The sequence below is a fragment of the Platichthys flesus genome, chromosome 13, assembly GCF_949316205.1.
Source record: "Platichthys flesus chromosome 13, fPlaFle2.1, whole genome shotgun sequence".
Lineage (NCBI taxonomy): Eukaryota > Metazoa > Chordata > Actinopteri > Pleuronectiformes > Pleuronectidae > Platichthys > Platichthys flesus.
The window spans coordinates 3,955,041-3,972,236 of NC_084957.1; the positions used below are offsets into that span (position 1 = coordinate 3,955,041).

Genomic DNA, 17,196 nt, shown 5'->3' on the forward strand with positions numbered 1-17,196 from the left:
TGACAGAGACAGAGGCTGGAGAAGAAAGTCCAAGGTTGCAAAATGTTTCTGCGGTGTATTCAGCACTTTGCTTGTTTGTATGTATGTATTGAATCAAACCGACTCAGCTGCTCCTGTGTCTGTTTGTTTCTGTGGTTGTAGTTTCACCTCGAATCGCTCTCTTCTCCAAACAGGCCGGTTCCTCTGCGCTCTTCTTCTGGTAGGAAGGCTGGTCGTGCTGCCTGAGCTCATTGGGAGGTCGACATGCTTCACGACCGTGGACCATTGGCTAACATTAGGGTTACATAAGAGCGACCACGTGTTTCAGTGATGATTCCAGACAGGAGAGGGGAGTGGGATTGTGAAATGAGCAGAGCAGCCGGGCCAACAACTCACATCACCTCTTGTCTGTGGGGAACTGGATGTTTGGGGAAGGGAATATTACAAACTACATGCTTTTTTTATTTTTTCGTCCATTCAGCTCCCTGAAGGGATCATGTCAAGTGCTGTTATCGTCTCCATTGTTGGAACTTAAATAGAGTCAAGAGGAGGCCGTGGCGCTTTCTTTAGACATTTTTGAAGTAGTCCTAGTTTGACTGCAATATTAAAGAATCAGCTCAAGGCCGTCCATTGTTCTCGTAATGTACTATCTTACTGTTTGAAAAATAAAAACCAAACTAACATTTAAAGTATTATTCAGTACAATACAATTCAGATCATTTAAAGAAAAAACAAGACAAATAGCTGTACTGACAAACATCCGATGAAAGACAACACAATGAAACACCACAAAGGCAGTTGTGTTGAGCTCAAAGTGAAATTTATATTAATTAATAAGTAATAAATTCATTAAAATCAGTTCAAGCAGCAACTGATTGTTTTCTGGCTTAGTTTATACTGTGACCTCAGAAAGTATTCAGGATTCATATTGCATTTTGTAATTGTCTATGTAGCCTGTGTGTGTGTGTGCGTGTATTTGCTTCTGTATGTGTGATTTAAAGTGGATGCTTGTCAACGACAGACTGAGAAGTTTATTGAAAAATGAAGAAAGCAGCCGGGTTCGACATCGAGCAGTTCAGTGGAGCAAACTGCCCAAACTGACGAGAGCGTAGAGAAATGTGCAGAGAATAGGAAATCGACAAAACCCCACACAACTAATAATCCCCAGATACACAAGCTGTGAGAATTCAACAATGTTTTCTATGTGTGGAGACCTACACAACTGCCTGAATCACCTGAGCCGACACAGTTCCTCCTGATGTATCAGAGTGGGATCTGAATGAAGAGAAACAGACATGCACATGTTCCACCAGGTTCAATTACAGCTATTCAAAAAAAACATATGTGCCTTACAGCACCCCCCCCCCCCCCCGACAATCTACTGTAATAAAGAGTATAGCAAGGTCACCGAGGGATTAACTCTTATCACATCTTCTACACGGCCGTGCTGCTATGGACAGCCTCGCCTCCCTGACCTCCCAGTGTAACCCTAACAACATTATTTGGCTCAATTAAACTGACATTTGCAACTTTGCCTCAGTCTCACATTATCCCACTTTGAGCCACAGCTGCACGTACGCACAATCATCTGTGTGCAGCCACCAATTTGCAATTTAGCCCCTATCTCTGTAGCTAGGAGGAATGATTTCCTTTCATTATTTTCAAAGTCAAAAGTTGCCTGTCTGCTTATTGTTTTGCGGATAAACCCCGAGCCGGCTCGCCCCTCAAAAGGCTGTTTCCTCTTCGAGCAGTTTTATTTTGTGCTTTCATCAGTGCTTTATCATTTCCTTCTATCATTACAAGAAAGAGCCATGAAGCAGATGTTTGAAGAGCTCGCATCCAGGAGCCAAAACCCTTTTCATAGGATTCAACCTCTCGTCTTCTGAGCCTTATCTCGCTCGGTGCAGGCGTCAGACCACAAACATGGCGGCTCGAACACACCGAGGAGTCGGCTGCCTGGTATTTGAACAGCTGAGGCCCTGCTCGTGGTTGAAAGGCCCCGATGATGCACGTAAACTACCCGACAGACGAGGGACCGTTTGCAGCCAGACGACCATGAGAAAGTCAGGAAACATAAACACATTGTTCCCCTCGGCTTGACCGAATGTGTTTCTTCTCATTAACTGCTGTCATATCTTTTACAAAGAGCCGGGGGCTGTTGGGTTTTTCAGACTCAGCTGCAGTTCTTCATGTCCACAGCAAAATCCAAAAGTTGAAATTTAGGAATTTCCTGCAAACTGGACACTGAAATACAGCAGGTTAATTGTGTTTAGTGAAAAGATAGAGCAAAATTATACCTGAAGAGCCAACACATTAGACCTGGACTGGATTTTAACAACATGGTGGCAGCAGAAATAACACACATCAGCACCTTTAAGTGTATGGCAACTAGGGAACTGTTCTCTATACACACACACACACACACACACACACACACACACATACACACATACACACATATACACTATATATTCATGAGCATTGATTTGAGGTCTTTTTGGCCCCCTTTTGGATAAGCTTTCCTATTTGCTCTGTTTTTGGTCTCCACTCTGTCAAGGGGAATAGCTGGTTCATCCCTGGGTGCTGTAGACACTTGTCGCCAGTTGCTAGCTGGTGTTGTCTATGCCATTGCTTAAATAAAGATGGATGCCGTTTCTCCACTTCCTCCCGCCACAATAATGAGGCTAAAATATTCTGGACACAGGAGCTGCCATTTTGCGCCTTTGACTTTTTTGGAGCCGTGTCTGTGCACTAGTTATCGTGATGGAGTCAGGGTATCGAGGTCCTGCCAATCAGGCACTTGACCAATTGAAGAGTCAGTCTAATCTGAAAGCATCAAATAAATCATTCAAAAGTGGACTATCCCTTTAATCAATGTGTCCATCTATTAACATGGAGCAGGCAGGGTGTATGACCTATACTGCAACCAGCCCCCAAAAGGGGGGCTCAGGGGATTTCCCTCAGCATGTGCACTGTTTGATGAAAGACAGCTGGTGTTATAGAACATCTTCAATGGGAGCAGCCGGCTGCTGTGTCCCAAAAAAATTAAGATTGAACCACAAACTGTGACGCTGGAGGCCAAAAACAAAAAGATAGTAAAAGGCTCTAAAGGACTGAGGGGAATCAGGATGATACATATTTTACATAAAGTCTAGAATCTGTCTCCGGCTTTCAAAGATTGTCAAGTACAAGCTACAGACGGATACACACACACACACACACACACACACACACACAAAAAGAAATGAAGTCAGCCTGCATCTGTCAGAAGAGTGACTGAAATGATCCGGAACATGAAAAACGAGTCAATGTCAAGAAACATCCTCGTCATCAAAGCTGATCTCACGTAGCCGCGGGTCCGTGAAGCACTGAAGCCCGGCAGGCCGCAGACAGAGCGCGACCCGGTGACCTCCCCCAGCCGCTCTCCTGACATACATCGGATCCAGAGCAGCATGAGAAACAGCTGCTCTGCGTTTGCACCCCAAACCAAATAAATATTGAGTTGTGTCAGCTCAGCTTTACAAGCTACACCGGCGCTCCCTCCCTGCAAGTGAGGCCAATGTTTGTATGCAGTTCAGTCAGCTGCACAAGGTCCACCATCATAAATCAATTTGGCCTTTTTTGGGGGGATGGGGGGGTGGGGGGGGTGGGGCCTTAAAGATATCAACAATCATCTTTGATCTGCCTCGTCTGCAGAGCACATGTCTCATGGTCTTTTGTTCACAGCAGAACAATAAGAATCCCTTTGTCCTCAGAAGGGAACAACATTTAAATCAAAGCTGGGGTTGTTAGTTTTGTGGTCGTCGCATGTTAGAAGCCTCACCAGTCCCCCCCCCCCCCCCCCCCCCCCCACTTGCTCCAAGCGAATCCAGAGGGGGATCTTCTGCTGCGTTCTCACATCAGCTCCTCTGGAGTTTCTGCAGACATCATGCTTTGGGTCAAGGAGGAGGAAGTCGGCAGAAACCCTGAAGAACCAAAGCCCCTCTGGACAAGCTGAAGTTCAGTGCATGTCTAAAAGCAGCTTTGGAGATATTGACCTCACATATCAGCATCCTGACCCCAAACCCTGATGGTAAATGGTCTGTTTTTATATTTTCTAGTCTTGATGATGACTCTAAGCTCTTCACAGTTCACTGTTTGCCCATCATCCATTCACACAGAGCATCTTTGTGCAGCATTCTCTCCATCATACATCATTCACACGCTGCTGGTGCAGCTGTCAGGGGCACTTTGGGTTTCGGTGTCTTGCCCTTCGGCACACAGCACGAGGGAGACGGGGACCGAACAGACAAATCATCCGGGATGAGCCCCAGCCGGTTTTATACAGTAATGCTCAGTTATACTTCCACCAATCTGAATTATTGTGCAAAGTTTAAATTAGTCAGAAAGTAAATTAATCCAACCAAATGAAATGCATGGTAATAATGTGTAATTATTGTTTTCAGATTTATTCCAAAACCCAAACTATCTATTAGCTGATTTTGTAGAAATTGGAGAACTGACAATGATGGTGCCTAATGTCAGGGCTCACGTGGTTTAAATTGGTATTGATCCCAGGAGATCAGACCAGTGACAGGCTCAAACAGCATCACATGAATTTTTCATCCATCAATTATCTTATACGACCTATGAAGGTCAGAGCCAATACCAGCCTGCACTGGGAGGGAGGCAGGACACACAATGACCAGTTCACCCCACACCCCCAGTCAACTTAGTGTCCATATAACCTGACCTCACTGCCTTTGGACTGTGGGAGAACATGAAACTCCACACAGAAAGGCCCTGGCTCAACTGGGAATTGAACCAAGCACCTTCTTGCTGTTAGGTGCTAACTACTGAGTCAAATTTTCAGGCGTATAATCAAATAGAAGAATCTTTTTGCGTCACCTGAATCAAAATTGCTTCTATTCACATCTTTGCTTTCCCTTTGTCTCTTGTCAGAATGTTGTAATGTTGTATTGCTACATGCTTCATTTCTTATTTCCTTTTTTCTTCTTGTCTGCGGTTTGACCCTTTGACCGTTTGTGAGTTTTGTGTCGGCCTGTTTGTAATCTTTGCCTGCATCACCGTTCTGTGTGTTAATTAATCCGCCCTGCCTTTGACGTGGGTGTTCTCCTGTCCCTGCGTCAGCAACAGTTGTGACGGGGACAGTTCATCCCAAGCAGAAAGGGGAAGTTGAGCGGTTTCAGCATCAGTGAAAGTCCCTACAGAAACAGAAACTGTACAGTTCAGTCATTTCTTTCTTTCTTTTTGATTCCTGACATCCTTCCACAATGACTCCACAGCCGGTTGTTGAATCGATAAACCCACACAGAGCATTGTTTATTTCTGGGGAGAATTCTATTGTTAAAATGTCTGGTTTTATTGCTCTAATTTTCCGGCTGGGTTACAAAACAACAACAGTCCTGGAGGTTTGTTTCTCTGCACAGTTGCTTATTGTGGGAACAGTTGGGTTTCTCTCCACCTCACTATAGAAAATACAAATAAAACTGGATTGAATCACTGCCCTGACAAATGTGCGACTGGAATGTAGTGATTACCAAAAAAAAAAAACACGTTTGCCATTATACTTGAATGCCATTGGTATCACACCATTAATTACAGTTCTTTCCTCGGTGCTCTTTGCAAACAGGAGGTTGTACATCTATATAAACACACGTCTCGGTTTCAATCTGAATAAATCAAAGCCCATTTATCTTCAGCAGGGAGGATTTTTGACTTGTAGCCTGCTGCTAAAACAAATACTGTTAAAGCTGGCCTCCTGCCTCTGAAACAGACACCGCCGGGTTCGCTGTCTGGCCTGGTGGGGGTTCATGTTTCGAGAAGAAGCTTGGCAGTGCAGCGGCACGTGAGAAATGTGCTCCGTGTTGGGAGGGCAGCAGAAAAGTAGAACAATAGGAAATATGCTAACGTACTCGGACATGTTGATGCCCCATTATTCTAAGAATGTCAGGACTTGGTTACAAGTACATTTCAGGGCGACTGGAGATTTTATCACATTGATGTGCTGATTGAATTTGTATTTTAACAGGAAGACTTTGCTTAGAACAATACCTTCCTGTCTCATGTTTCAAAATAAGAGCCTTAGACCTTGAAAAGGATCGTATACCTGTTCCACTGAATCGCTTCCCGATAGTGAACAACCCCTGTTCTCAAAATATGATCATTTTGAGTTTCTGGCCGGATTCATTTCCCATCTGGCAACGCTTCTCCAGAGAAATACAAGGTGGTGAGGCAGACGCCCGGTTCACATGAGGTGCAGCAGCTAGTTTGTCATTCACTGTCCCTCACAGTCCAGTGCTAATCCTGCTGGTGTCTTCATGATCTACCAAGTGCGTCAGACTGTTTTCCAATACCAACGGATTCTCCACCTTGCTTCTGCAACCGTACTCCACACATCCAGAGTTCAACCCAGGAAGTCAAGGCCTCTCTGCAGGGTCGAGTGGCACCTGTCAGTCTGTCTGTGTGCCAGCAGAACTCAGGCAGCTGGATGTGAGGAGGTGAGTGGATACACACATGAAGTAAAGGTGATGCTAACTCATTTGCCAACCATGTCTCATACAAGTATGATACACAAAAGGCACAAAGAGTTTCTTACAAACACTATATTTTATCATCCATATGTTTTAAATGCTTGTTTAACTGGAAATAAGGGAAAAAACTTTGGACCTATGTTATATCGTTGTATATAGTATTGCATTTTATGTAGAATAACGACGAATTTATACAATGCTCCATAGTAAATTCCACATTTCCAAATCAAGACAAACCCAAACATTAAAAAAGAAACCTTGCACACGTGTGACCTCTAGTGGTTTGTTGGATCAACTGCAGCAACCTGCTTTTTAAAGTCCTAAACGAATGTGTTACGTGCTGGAAGATGGCATCTCAATTACAGTTAAGTCTTAAAGCTAAATACGCTCAACTCCTCAAATGTCTAAGAAACAAATTCCTGAGCTGTGGCAGGATGATATTTATAAATAATTAATAATAACTACAATATGTTTTTTGTTATGTTACTGCTTCTAGATAGATGTTTCATAAATGTGGGTTTAGAACAGGAACAGACTTTCATTTATCTGTGTGATTAGTGTGATTTGTTTTGTACAAAGAAAGAATGTTTCCAGTTCAGTTTATTTATTCATTGATTTATTTATATTAAAATATAAGATTCACTTCATGGAAAAATACAGCAAACTATGCACAAACATGTAAGAATCAAATTACATCGTTAAACTGACGTATTTAAGTGTTAACCATTGATTAACCTTGAGGGAATCAAGTTTGTGATTGTTCACGGTCAACAGTCCCAGGAATGTCGGGGGGGGGGGGGGGGGGGGGGGGTGGAACAGATCACTTTGAATCATCAGTGTGTTATATTATTATTTGACACTTGAAAGCTATTTAGATGAGTTCAGTTCAAACTGGAGCATTGAGGCCGGAGAGAAGAGGAGAGAGAGGATGTCGGGAAGCAGATGTGAATATTAAACTAACGAGGTCACTACAGGATTTGTCATACACGGGATGATTCTGCTCAATGTACGAGTTCTGGGTTCAAGGTTCTTTTACTGTGGAGCTGGAGGTTTGCTGCCAGATGTGCTTTTGGTGAAGGTAGCCTTGCGCTCCAGGGTCACGGTCCTCCTTCCAGTCGACGGGTTCAGTTCGCTCATGTCCACCCCCGAGTCCAAACTGGTGTCCCGACTGTCCACCGGCCTCCGTCTCCTCTGCTGCTCCGACACCGCGTAATGGATCTCGGCCGCGGGTTTCCCCTCCAGCGACACAAACCAGGCCCGGGGCGTCTGAGGCGGAGGGACTCTGGAGAACTCTCCGAAGGCGAGAAGCGAGTGTCTGTTGTCCCTGATTCTGTTCAGTGTTCCTGGGACGGACGCTGACTCCGGGAGGCTGAAGTGACCCCTGGCTGTGCTGGTGGTGGGCTCCTCCAGAACTCCCAGCCGGTCCTCCGTCTCTCCCTCCTGGTTCTGGGTCCCAGTCGGACCTTTGCTCTGTGTCTGGGTGAAGCTGTCTTCACTCAGCGGCTCGGAGGCGGTGCCGGTTGAAGCCGACCTGCTCCGCTGGGTGCCTTCCTCCTGCTCCTCCACATGGAAGAATGCTGGAGCGTGAAGGATGGCAACAGGCTGGTTGTAGAAAAACAAATTCTCAGCCAGAGATCTCATCTGCTCGGTGGTTTGAAAGAGACAAGTCACATCCTTCGGTCCAGGGTTGAGGTCCAGCTCGGTGAGGCACACAGCGCCGGGGTTGGCTATCACACTGCTGTTGTGATGATCTTCTGCGAGAGGCTGGTGAAGCCCGTTGTGTGTTTGCAGCTCAAAGACGTCATCGTCACACGTGGAGGTGGTTTGGTCTCTTCTGGTCAGCGGCAGGATCCTCTTGGTCTGAGAGCCGCTCGGGGAACTTCTGCTGTCAAGACAAAACATTTGCTTTAAGCAGAGTCGGGACAAGGAAATGAAACATGACATTTAGTTTAATCATTTGCCCGAGAGCTCATCCTGCAAACACTGACTATGTAGTACAGTGCAATACACACATTAAAAACACACACACACACTCACACACTCTAGTGTAATGTTAAATAGACTCATGGGTTGCTCAGGCCCCGGATTCTGTTCTGGTACCGGCCATGTAGGAAACTAATTGTTAAACTGCATTGGGTGATTTTAAATGAACACTCAAATGAAACAGGACAGATTAATCGTGTCCTGGGGGCTTTTTAAAAAGTGTGTGGTGTAAAGTTTGACTCTCGCTCTGAGGTTTGATTTACCAAAGTTTCAGTGAAGTGTCACAACAATTTCTCAGATCACCCCTGCAGGACTTCTTCTCAGTAAATCCCTGAACACATCACTTGTGGTTAAGCTTTGGCGCCGTGAGGACGTGACACTGTCACACAGACGCAGTTCAATTAGCTGTGATGTGGGTTAGTGAGCGGAACTCACTGTATATATTATGTCATCTGCAGAAAGAGGGATTTACTCATGAACACAACCAGAATCATTTGGTGTGTGACAAAACCAGCAAGTGTCTTTAAATGTTTTTCAAATGCTTTAATTTTAATAGCCTTACCACACACAGGAAGTACTGTGTAGACTAGTTTCATATAAAAGCTTGTGTACCTGCGATGACACAACAATCCGACCAGAAGACAGATGGCGATGACAAGCGCTCCTCCCAGTACGACCATCAGGAGAGACGAATGCTGCAGGATGAAGTCAATGGGAAGAGCAAGTCCAAAAAAACCTGGAACAGAAGTGAAAGAAGAGGATCAAACAATTCCCAGGACAGTTTCCATAGATTGAGAAAATTATTTTAAGATGATACATGTTTTTCGAAAATTATTATCTACTGTTTTCCATAACTGGAAAAATTCATAAATACTGATTGTCTGTTATTTCATGCATATACATTTTAACTGATAACCACAGCGTCATCATGTTTCTGCTCTACATGCCATAGATGGGTGTCTCAGATATAATGACAAAGAACTGTGTTCTATATATAGCATTTAATTAACACTACTGTGGACACTTGCCTCTGGTAGAGGACAGAGGAGCTGCGATCCAGTAGCCGAGATGAGGAGCAGTGAACGTCCACAAGAGTTTTCCATCGACTGACACCAGCTTCCCGAGGCCTTTTCTCATCCACCCGCCTGGAAGGAAACAAATCAAACACACACGTCAACAGAGTTTAAAAAAAAACCTCCACCAACCACAGCCTCATTAATCCTTCAAAAGATGTTTTTCTTTAAATTTATATTAAAACATAGAATGAATAAGAAAATAAGAATTAACCTAATCGGTCTCTAAAATCTGACTTATTTGCATCTTTTACATTTTTTTTCTAGCACTCATAAACTGTTGGCACGGCCGTCAAGGGGCAAATCAGGGCTCAGTATCTTGCCCGAGGGTACTTCAGCACACAGACTGCATGAGACTGGGGTCGAGCCATAGACCCTTTGGTTAATGGACAGCCCGCTCTACCTCCTGATCCATAGGTAGGCGGTTTGCAGGGAGTCAAGTCTTTACACAGGAGACTGGTGGTTTCAACATTCACACATCAAGCTGAGGAACCGACAGAGTGAGTGAGAGCTGGAGTCAACAGTCACTTGCACTGCTGCCAAAAACCCGTCTGCCTCCTCCAGTGATAAGCTCTCTCTCTCTCTCTCTCTCTCTGTCTCTGACTGGTCGAGATAAAGAGGCCACAGAAGTTAGAAACCTTCCAGTGAGTGAATGATCAGAACCTGGTTTCTCTACGGGGGGAATAGAAAATGGCAAGAAGCTCCCACCTGAGGCATCAAACCAGTCCAGATGTCAGTCACTGAATCAGCAGAGCAGTGGGTCTGGTTTTTAGACATGATGATGGTTCCCACTCACCAGTGGTCCGGTTGAAGAACCACGCTGGGACAACGCTGGACATCTGAAGTCCACAGCTGTCGGGAACGCTGAGGCGGAGCTGCACGGGGCCGTTCACATGAAGCTCCGTGTCTCCAGAGAAGAGCTGCACACTCACGGCCGCCATCGGGCTCAGCTCCACGCTGACAAGCCCTGGAAACAACAACAACAACAACAACACGCTGCTGAAGAGGAGCTGAACACCACGTCCTCTGGGTCAATGCTCAATTTGATAACTTAGATCTTTTCTTGGAAGAAATATGTCACGTCAGAATCCTCTGGCTGAGCATTACCAGGGTATCAGAAACAGCAGATTGATGACAGACTGACTGCTGATTGGATAAAGTGGTTTAATGTGGAAGATAATGACAAAGTGACTCTCCCTCAACAATTAATCATCCTCATTTTGCATAAACAATGTGAGGAGGAGGTGGGGAGGAGAACCGCCGAGAGAGAGGGGGAGACAGGCCCGAGCGATCGCTTCTAAAAGAGGTTTCATTCCCCCAGTGTCTGGGTTATGTTTTCATGAAGTTATCACTATAAAATACTATTATTAGATTATATGTGAAGCACATGGAGGGTTTGCAATCTCCTCCTCATGCTTTATATCTGTCTCTGTGTGAATTCCTCAGACATGCGGCTAGAGTACTTAAAAAAGCAAGGAATTTTTGTATGTATATATTTCTGTGGGTCCACTTAGTAGACACACACAACACACACACACACACACACACACACACACACACACACACATACACATACACATGTATTTACCTGACTTACTGCCCACGATGCCCACAGTGTTGAGAAAGCCTTGGCTCTCTGACGTCAGCTGGGGGAAGGTCAGGTAGGCTCGGACCGAGGTCACGTTCCTGTCCTCTGTTAGATTCAGGAGGCTCTGGGGGAACTGGACCACTGGCTGCGACAGAGCGTCTGTGAATAACAAGAGAAGAATGGAAAATAACAGCAGTAAATATTTAATGTGCAAACATATGAATCTTTGGCTGAGATAATGTGAAACGAATGAGACAGAGAGAGAGAGTGTGAATATAATAAATACCAGATGTTTTTCCAGTGATTAGGACCGAATCCTCAAAGAGCCAGATGTTCCCTTGATTGACACCAAGTAGTGACATGGTCACTGATGAAAATACTAGAAGCAGCAGAGGAGGGAAGACACACGGTGAACACTCAGGAGTTATCTGTCCATCCACTAGATGGCAGCGGAACAGCACATTTTGTCAAGTGGCCGATTACGCCTCACACAGAGGAAAGACATGGGGGAAGTTTCCACAACAATAACTGGAGCTTAAGATTCAAGATTTAGTTCTCTGCGTCACAGCAGGGACAAAAGACACACACACAAACATACACACACACACACACACACACACACACACACACACACAGCTCCTGAATAGACTTATGTATGTGTTAGGTGCTTTATTCAAAATGCAGTAATGCGGAGCAGAAATTGGTTTTGCGATGACAAACACAAAGTTTCGAAAATCAGTGGAGTATGTCCATGTAATCACAGGACACTATTTAAAGTTACTCGACTGGAAAACAAAACCACTGCTCTGTCACATTTGTCAAAGCAATACACACTCAGAGAGACACACACACAGACACACACACACTGATTCCTCAGGGAGTGAAACAGTGCCATGGACTGAGCTAAGCCTCGACAGGCTGAGTCGTGGATCAGAAGATTTTCTGACCTGATAAAAAGGTGAAGTCTCTGTCCCACTGAAGTCTCACTCACACTCACACTAAATCTTTACTCTAAGGAAGACAGAGAAAACCCTGGCAGACATGGAGAGAACTCCACACACACACACGGACCCCGGACATTAAATATCTTACTGGGCATCCTGCTGGTTTCACAGGGCAGCAGTGAGTGGATGTAGCCCTCCTTGCTGGCCACGACGGTGACGGGCACACCGGCGAGGTAAGGGACGTGGAGCAGAGCGCCGCCATCCTCCCCGGTGAGCGCAGTGCTGGTGACGGTGTAGTTGACGTAAACCTCCACCAGTGCCTTGCTCAGGGGCCGACGACTCAGCACGTCACTGACCTGGACTCTCAGGTTAAAGGTAGAACCTGGGGGGGGGGAGAGAGAGAAAGGGAGTAAGTCAAAGATGCTGCTTTGAGAGAAAAACGAGAGTTTGGTTGTGAAGGTTAATAAAAGTCCAAATACGGTCAGAACTTTTAATATGAATAAATCACATCCCACTCTGAGGTGTTCTTATTATTTCATCTTCCTCTTCACTGCTCTAACACCATGGAGTTGGCTGCATTCACACAACCCTGCAGGCTCGGAGGTCTTACTGTCAACACAACAGGGAAACTAATTTGCAGAGTCCCTGGAGGATATCAATCAATGAATCCCAGCAGATTCCAAAGTGGTGGACACAAATACAAATGGTACAATCCGGCAATTAAGCAACAAGTAAGCACTTGATTCAGCGTTATGCTACATTAGCATGCCGGCAGCAGAGGACACTACATGTTTCCAATGAAGTGCCTCTCAAGGGGGGGGAGCGCTGCGTTTCCAAGTGGCTCCTAAACAATCCCATTGCAGGGCCTATTCTGACAGTGTGACATCTTATCCACAAACGCCAATTAGCCACTTTCCCACAGTGCACCAGTGTTCAACAGCAAGTTCAGGACGAGGTGCAGTGTCGCATCACAATGAAGGAATGCTCAGTAACACACCACGTGTCTCTGTGAAGCAGGGGACACATAATAAAGCTGCTCCATTCATTATCAAATGTCTGTATAAACCAATACACTGTTTAAGAAGGGCGACATGACGGCTCGATCGCCCCCTGGTGGCGGCTGCAGTACAGGGCATACATCCTGCCTCCTCCATATTAAGAGATGGGACATAAGTACACGTCAAATACATTTTTCTCAAAGATGTTTTCTGTCTTTTGAGGAAGTTCTTCCTATGTTCAAGTGTTAATAAGCAATTTAGACCCCGAACATTCCAGACTCTATTTCTACCTGGTATTAACATTTACTGTTTCTGAAATGGGCAGAATCTTATTCGATAGTATAGCTGTTTATTATGTTTATTCACTAGACCCCTCCTGACTCCGCTCTCTTTCACCTTATCTCGGCCAACAGACACAACTACACACATTGTCATCACACACATCGGTTTACTCAGAACACAACGTAATTGGGTTTTTGAAATAATTTGCATATAGAGCTGGGAAGTGAGATCCAATCCCACGTGGTCAGAGGAGACAGGATGTTTTGTTATGTGATCTATTCTCTCAGGATGCAAAGGGGCCTTAGACTCTCTCAGATAATTGTTTTGGTGTGCATGGATTCATTTTCACCGTTTAGGCCACTGTCTGTGTGACAACTCTACAAAGTGATAATATATCAGTGTTCAGTCCAGGAGTCATAACAAAGGCAACTGAACTTGCTTGTATATCTTGAATCTTCAGAAATGTGTCAGTGTTATGTTGCCGGCTTATTACGCTGTCCTCGTAATGTCAAAATATATTAACATAAGAAGTCAGTGAGGTAAAAATGTATGAATATCTTGAGAGTAGCACAAGATAAAGTTAGAGCGAAAAACAGACCAGCTGGAAAAAAGGTTACAAAAGGTTCCTATAACAAATCCTGATGCAGCCACAGAGCGAAGCTTCAGAGAAGTTGCTCAGCCTCCAGAGTTCTGTGTGAAGCTGCAACTCTCTGCCTGCACCGGCACCTTCTGCCCTGCTATTAATACTCTCTACTCTGCACTTCCTGTGCAGTCGGGGCCAGAGAGTGAGTTTTTGGGAGACACATACATCTGAGCAGCTGGCTCATCATCTGCCCTCCTCAGTTACAGAGCACTGCATCATGGTTATTTTGTGCTTTGAGGCCATAAAACGTCCTCCCTGCACTTTTCTTCTTATTGATGCTACAGCAGCGTCTCTGTTCGTCCACCGTGTCTTTGTCTGGTGTTGACAATTCAGCACTGACGGTGGCACCGGTTGAAACTGCTGCCGGTCCGATCGCTCATAATCCGTCCGCTAAACGATCTGCCAAAGCTCTGCTGAGGACTCATGAAGCCGCCGCGCCTTACGCCACCAGCTTTCACACCATGTCAGCGAGAGCCGGAGCCAGATAACCAGATCAGCCCACATCCAACAGGCCCCTAACAACTCCCTTTGATCAGGAGCGCACAGCCAGTGGGGGGGCTCCTTCGTTTTCAAGCCTCCATATGACAAATAACTACATTTGGCTGCTTGAGCGTCGACCCCCTGAGATGAGAACCTGAACGCTGCCAGTGCAGATGGACAAGAGGACGTGTGCTTTTGGTCTGACCCCCCCCCCCCCCCCTTCTCTCTGTGGGTTCCAGCGTTAGTGGCCAAACTGAACAGAAGGGGGGGGGGGGGCGTCACTCAATCTGAAGTGGAGGTGTTCTGTCCCAGATTACTGTAATCTCCTCATTCGGCTGAAATGAAACACGCCACAGAAAGGTTTATGAAGTATATTGAAAGGGACGGAGTGAGGCCACAGACGCAGATGAGGAATATATTCCTCCATCACTTGAATACTGTGTTATGTAACTGTGCCGATGTCCAGTCAGATATGTGTTGTTGTGTTAAAATGCTAATAATATTTTAGTTACGAGTTGTTTAGCACTAGTTTTTGCAAGTCTTATTATTATATGATATCAAATTTAAATGGTTTTCAATGTTAGACACAAATCATATTATATTTACCGAATTGTTTGCATAACTCTTTTGTCTGTTCTCTTTAAATCATATTTTTTATTATATACCTGTTATTTAGGTGGTTTTGGTGTGTTTGTACATTTATTCTTTCAGTTATAAATGACGGGTCTGTGATTGTGTCTGTGTCTGTGTCTGTGTCTGTGTCTAGAAAGGTCTCACATCCTTCCACAGAGAATCAAACAAAAACATGTTGACTGGTCATTTCTGTGAGACCCGTGTAGGACAAACAGATGGACCAACAGGGACTTATCTCTGGTGACCCCCCCCCCCCCCCCCCCCCTTCCACCACCCCCAACCCTCTCAACATGCTGGTGTGTATGTGTGTTGGAATTAAGCCATATCCTCCACTGATGGAGAGAGGAGGGGGGGGGGGGGTATACAGATCTGATACATGCCGTGTGAGGACAAAGGATGCTCAGGGTGGAGTTGATGAGGAGCCGATGCCCTTTAAACCCACCGGACCTGTTGTCAAATTATTAAAATGCTCCCTAGGGGAAAAAGAGAAACTGTGATGTTGCCCTTTAAGAAGCGAACGACAGTGAAGATTGTTCATCTCACGAGAGACTGACGACCATCTGGCTCACGGGAGAAGGCCCTGTGTGTAGCTTTGTGTAATTTTTTTTATTCGTTAAGTAGAAGTAGAAAGTGGACAGTCATTCCTTCCCCCCGGGGAGTTTACTGTGTGGTGCTGGGACAGGAAGAGAGGAGGAGGAAGAGGAAGAGGAGGAGGAGGAGGAGGAGGAGGAGGAGGAGATGGTTTGGCAGGAGGAGGGTACAAGACACATCAGAATGCTTGAGGACATTTCCAAGTGATAAATGGAAAACAAGCCCAGGCTTAGGGGGCGGGGGGGGAGATGGGGGCGGGGGGGGGGGGTGGTCACGTGCTGAGCCATGGCTATGTACTCCTACTGGAGCATGAATTAGTCATGAATCAGTTGATGCTGAAGTGAACACGGGTCACAGATCCCTCTTTCAGATCCTGTCCACTGCTCGGCTGTAAACAAGAGGACGGCTGTGAGAAGCGTCTCTGACATACTTTAGGTGGGAGGGGGACAGAGAGGACAAGGGGGGAGGTGGGGGGGGGGGGGGGGGGTATATCTGCACATACATAATTTAAAGAAGCAGCAGAAGATGTGAATAATGATTAAAAAAACAATAGAATCAGTCTGTGGTGGTTGGAATATATAATGTTATTGTTATGATTATGATTTGGGCCCTGCACACGTGCCTTCACGCTCCAGTGAGAGAGTTGTCAGTGATATAACTGAGTCGTGTTTGGTGGTGATGCTGTAAACACAGACAGATGGAGAAACTGTTGCTCAGGAGGTGAGAGCAGCTCCACTTATTACTCATCAGCAGATACATCCTGATACAGACGGTCGAACCAGGACATGTTAGAATAGAATCTATTATAACAAAAAGCCTTTAGACTGTGAATTTAGCAGAAATATAAAATAAATATGTCAATAAATAAAAAAATAAAACGTGGCTATTTACTTTCCCAGTGTTGTTTATGTTCATTTGACCCTCCAGCTCTATCGTTGAGTTTTGATCCAGTGGATCCAGTACGAACCTGGCAGTGGGTCCAGCTCTGGCTGCTGGGAGTGAATGAGCTCTTGTCCCATGTGATCCGGGTCTGAAAAGTTCCGGTCGTTGTGATGCAGGGAGCGTCCCGTGCTCTGTGCACCCAGCTCCGCGGAGGCTCTGAGGAAGATGAGCGCAGATATGAGGCGGATCAACATGACTGCTCGCTCCTCACCCCGGGTCTGCAGGCTGAGGACCAACTCCAGGAGGATGAGGGAGAGGAAGAGGAGGAAGATCAGTCCACCGCCATCACTCCGAGTTCACTCTTCACTTAGATGCGCTGTGTCAACAGAGCCGCAGCAAACTCCTCCCCTTTAATCTGCTGACTGGCCGAGGCCCACTGCTCTGTCTGTCTGTCTGTCTGTGTGTGTGTCTGTCTGTCTTTCTGTCTGTCTCTCTGTCTGTGTGTCTGTGTGTGTGTCTTTGTGTCTGTTTGTTTGTCTATCTATCTATCTATCTATCTATCTATCTATCTATCTATCTATCTATCT

The 17,196-nt window shown here is 45.5% G+C and overlaps 1 protein-coding gene across 2 annotated transcripts; it reads right to left on the reverse strand.

The window, feature by feature from the left end:
• Nucleotides 1-7,315: 7,315 nt before the first annotated feature.
• LOC133966867 (protein FAM171B-like) lies at nt 7,316-16,963 on the reverse strand. 2 transcript variants are annotated; one of them, XM_062401925.1, is made up of 8 exons: nt 16,695-16,963; nt 12,249-12,482; nt 11,443-11,535; nt 11,157-11,315; nt 10,365-10,535; nt 9,524-9,640; nt 9,108-9,231; nt 7,316-8,394 (listed from the first exon to the last, which is right to left on the reverse strand). In XM_062401925.1, exons 1-8 carry the CDS (start codon nt 16,861-16,863, stop codon nt 7,545-7,547), a joined length of 1,917 nt encoding a protein of 638 aa, XP_062257909.1. In that variant the 5' UTR covers nt 16,864-16,963; the 3' UTR covers nt 7,316-7,544. The 2 variants fall into 2 exon arrangements, with proteins under 2 accessions (XP_062257909.1, XP_062257908.1); XM_062401924.1 differs by having other exon boundaries at nt 7,316-8,397.
• Nucleotides 16,964-17,196: the final 233 nt, after the last annotated feature.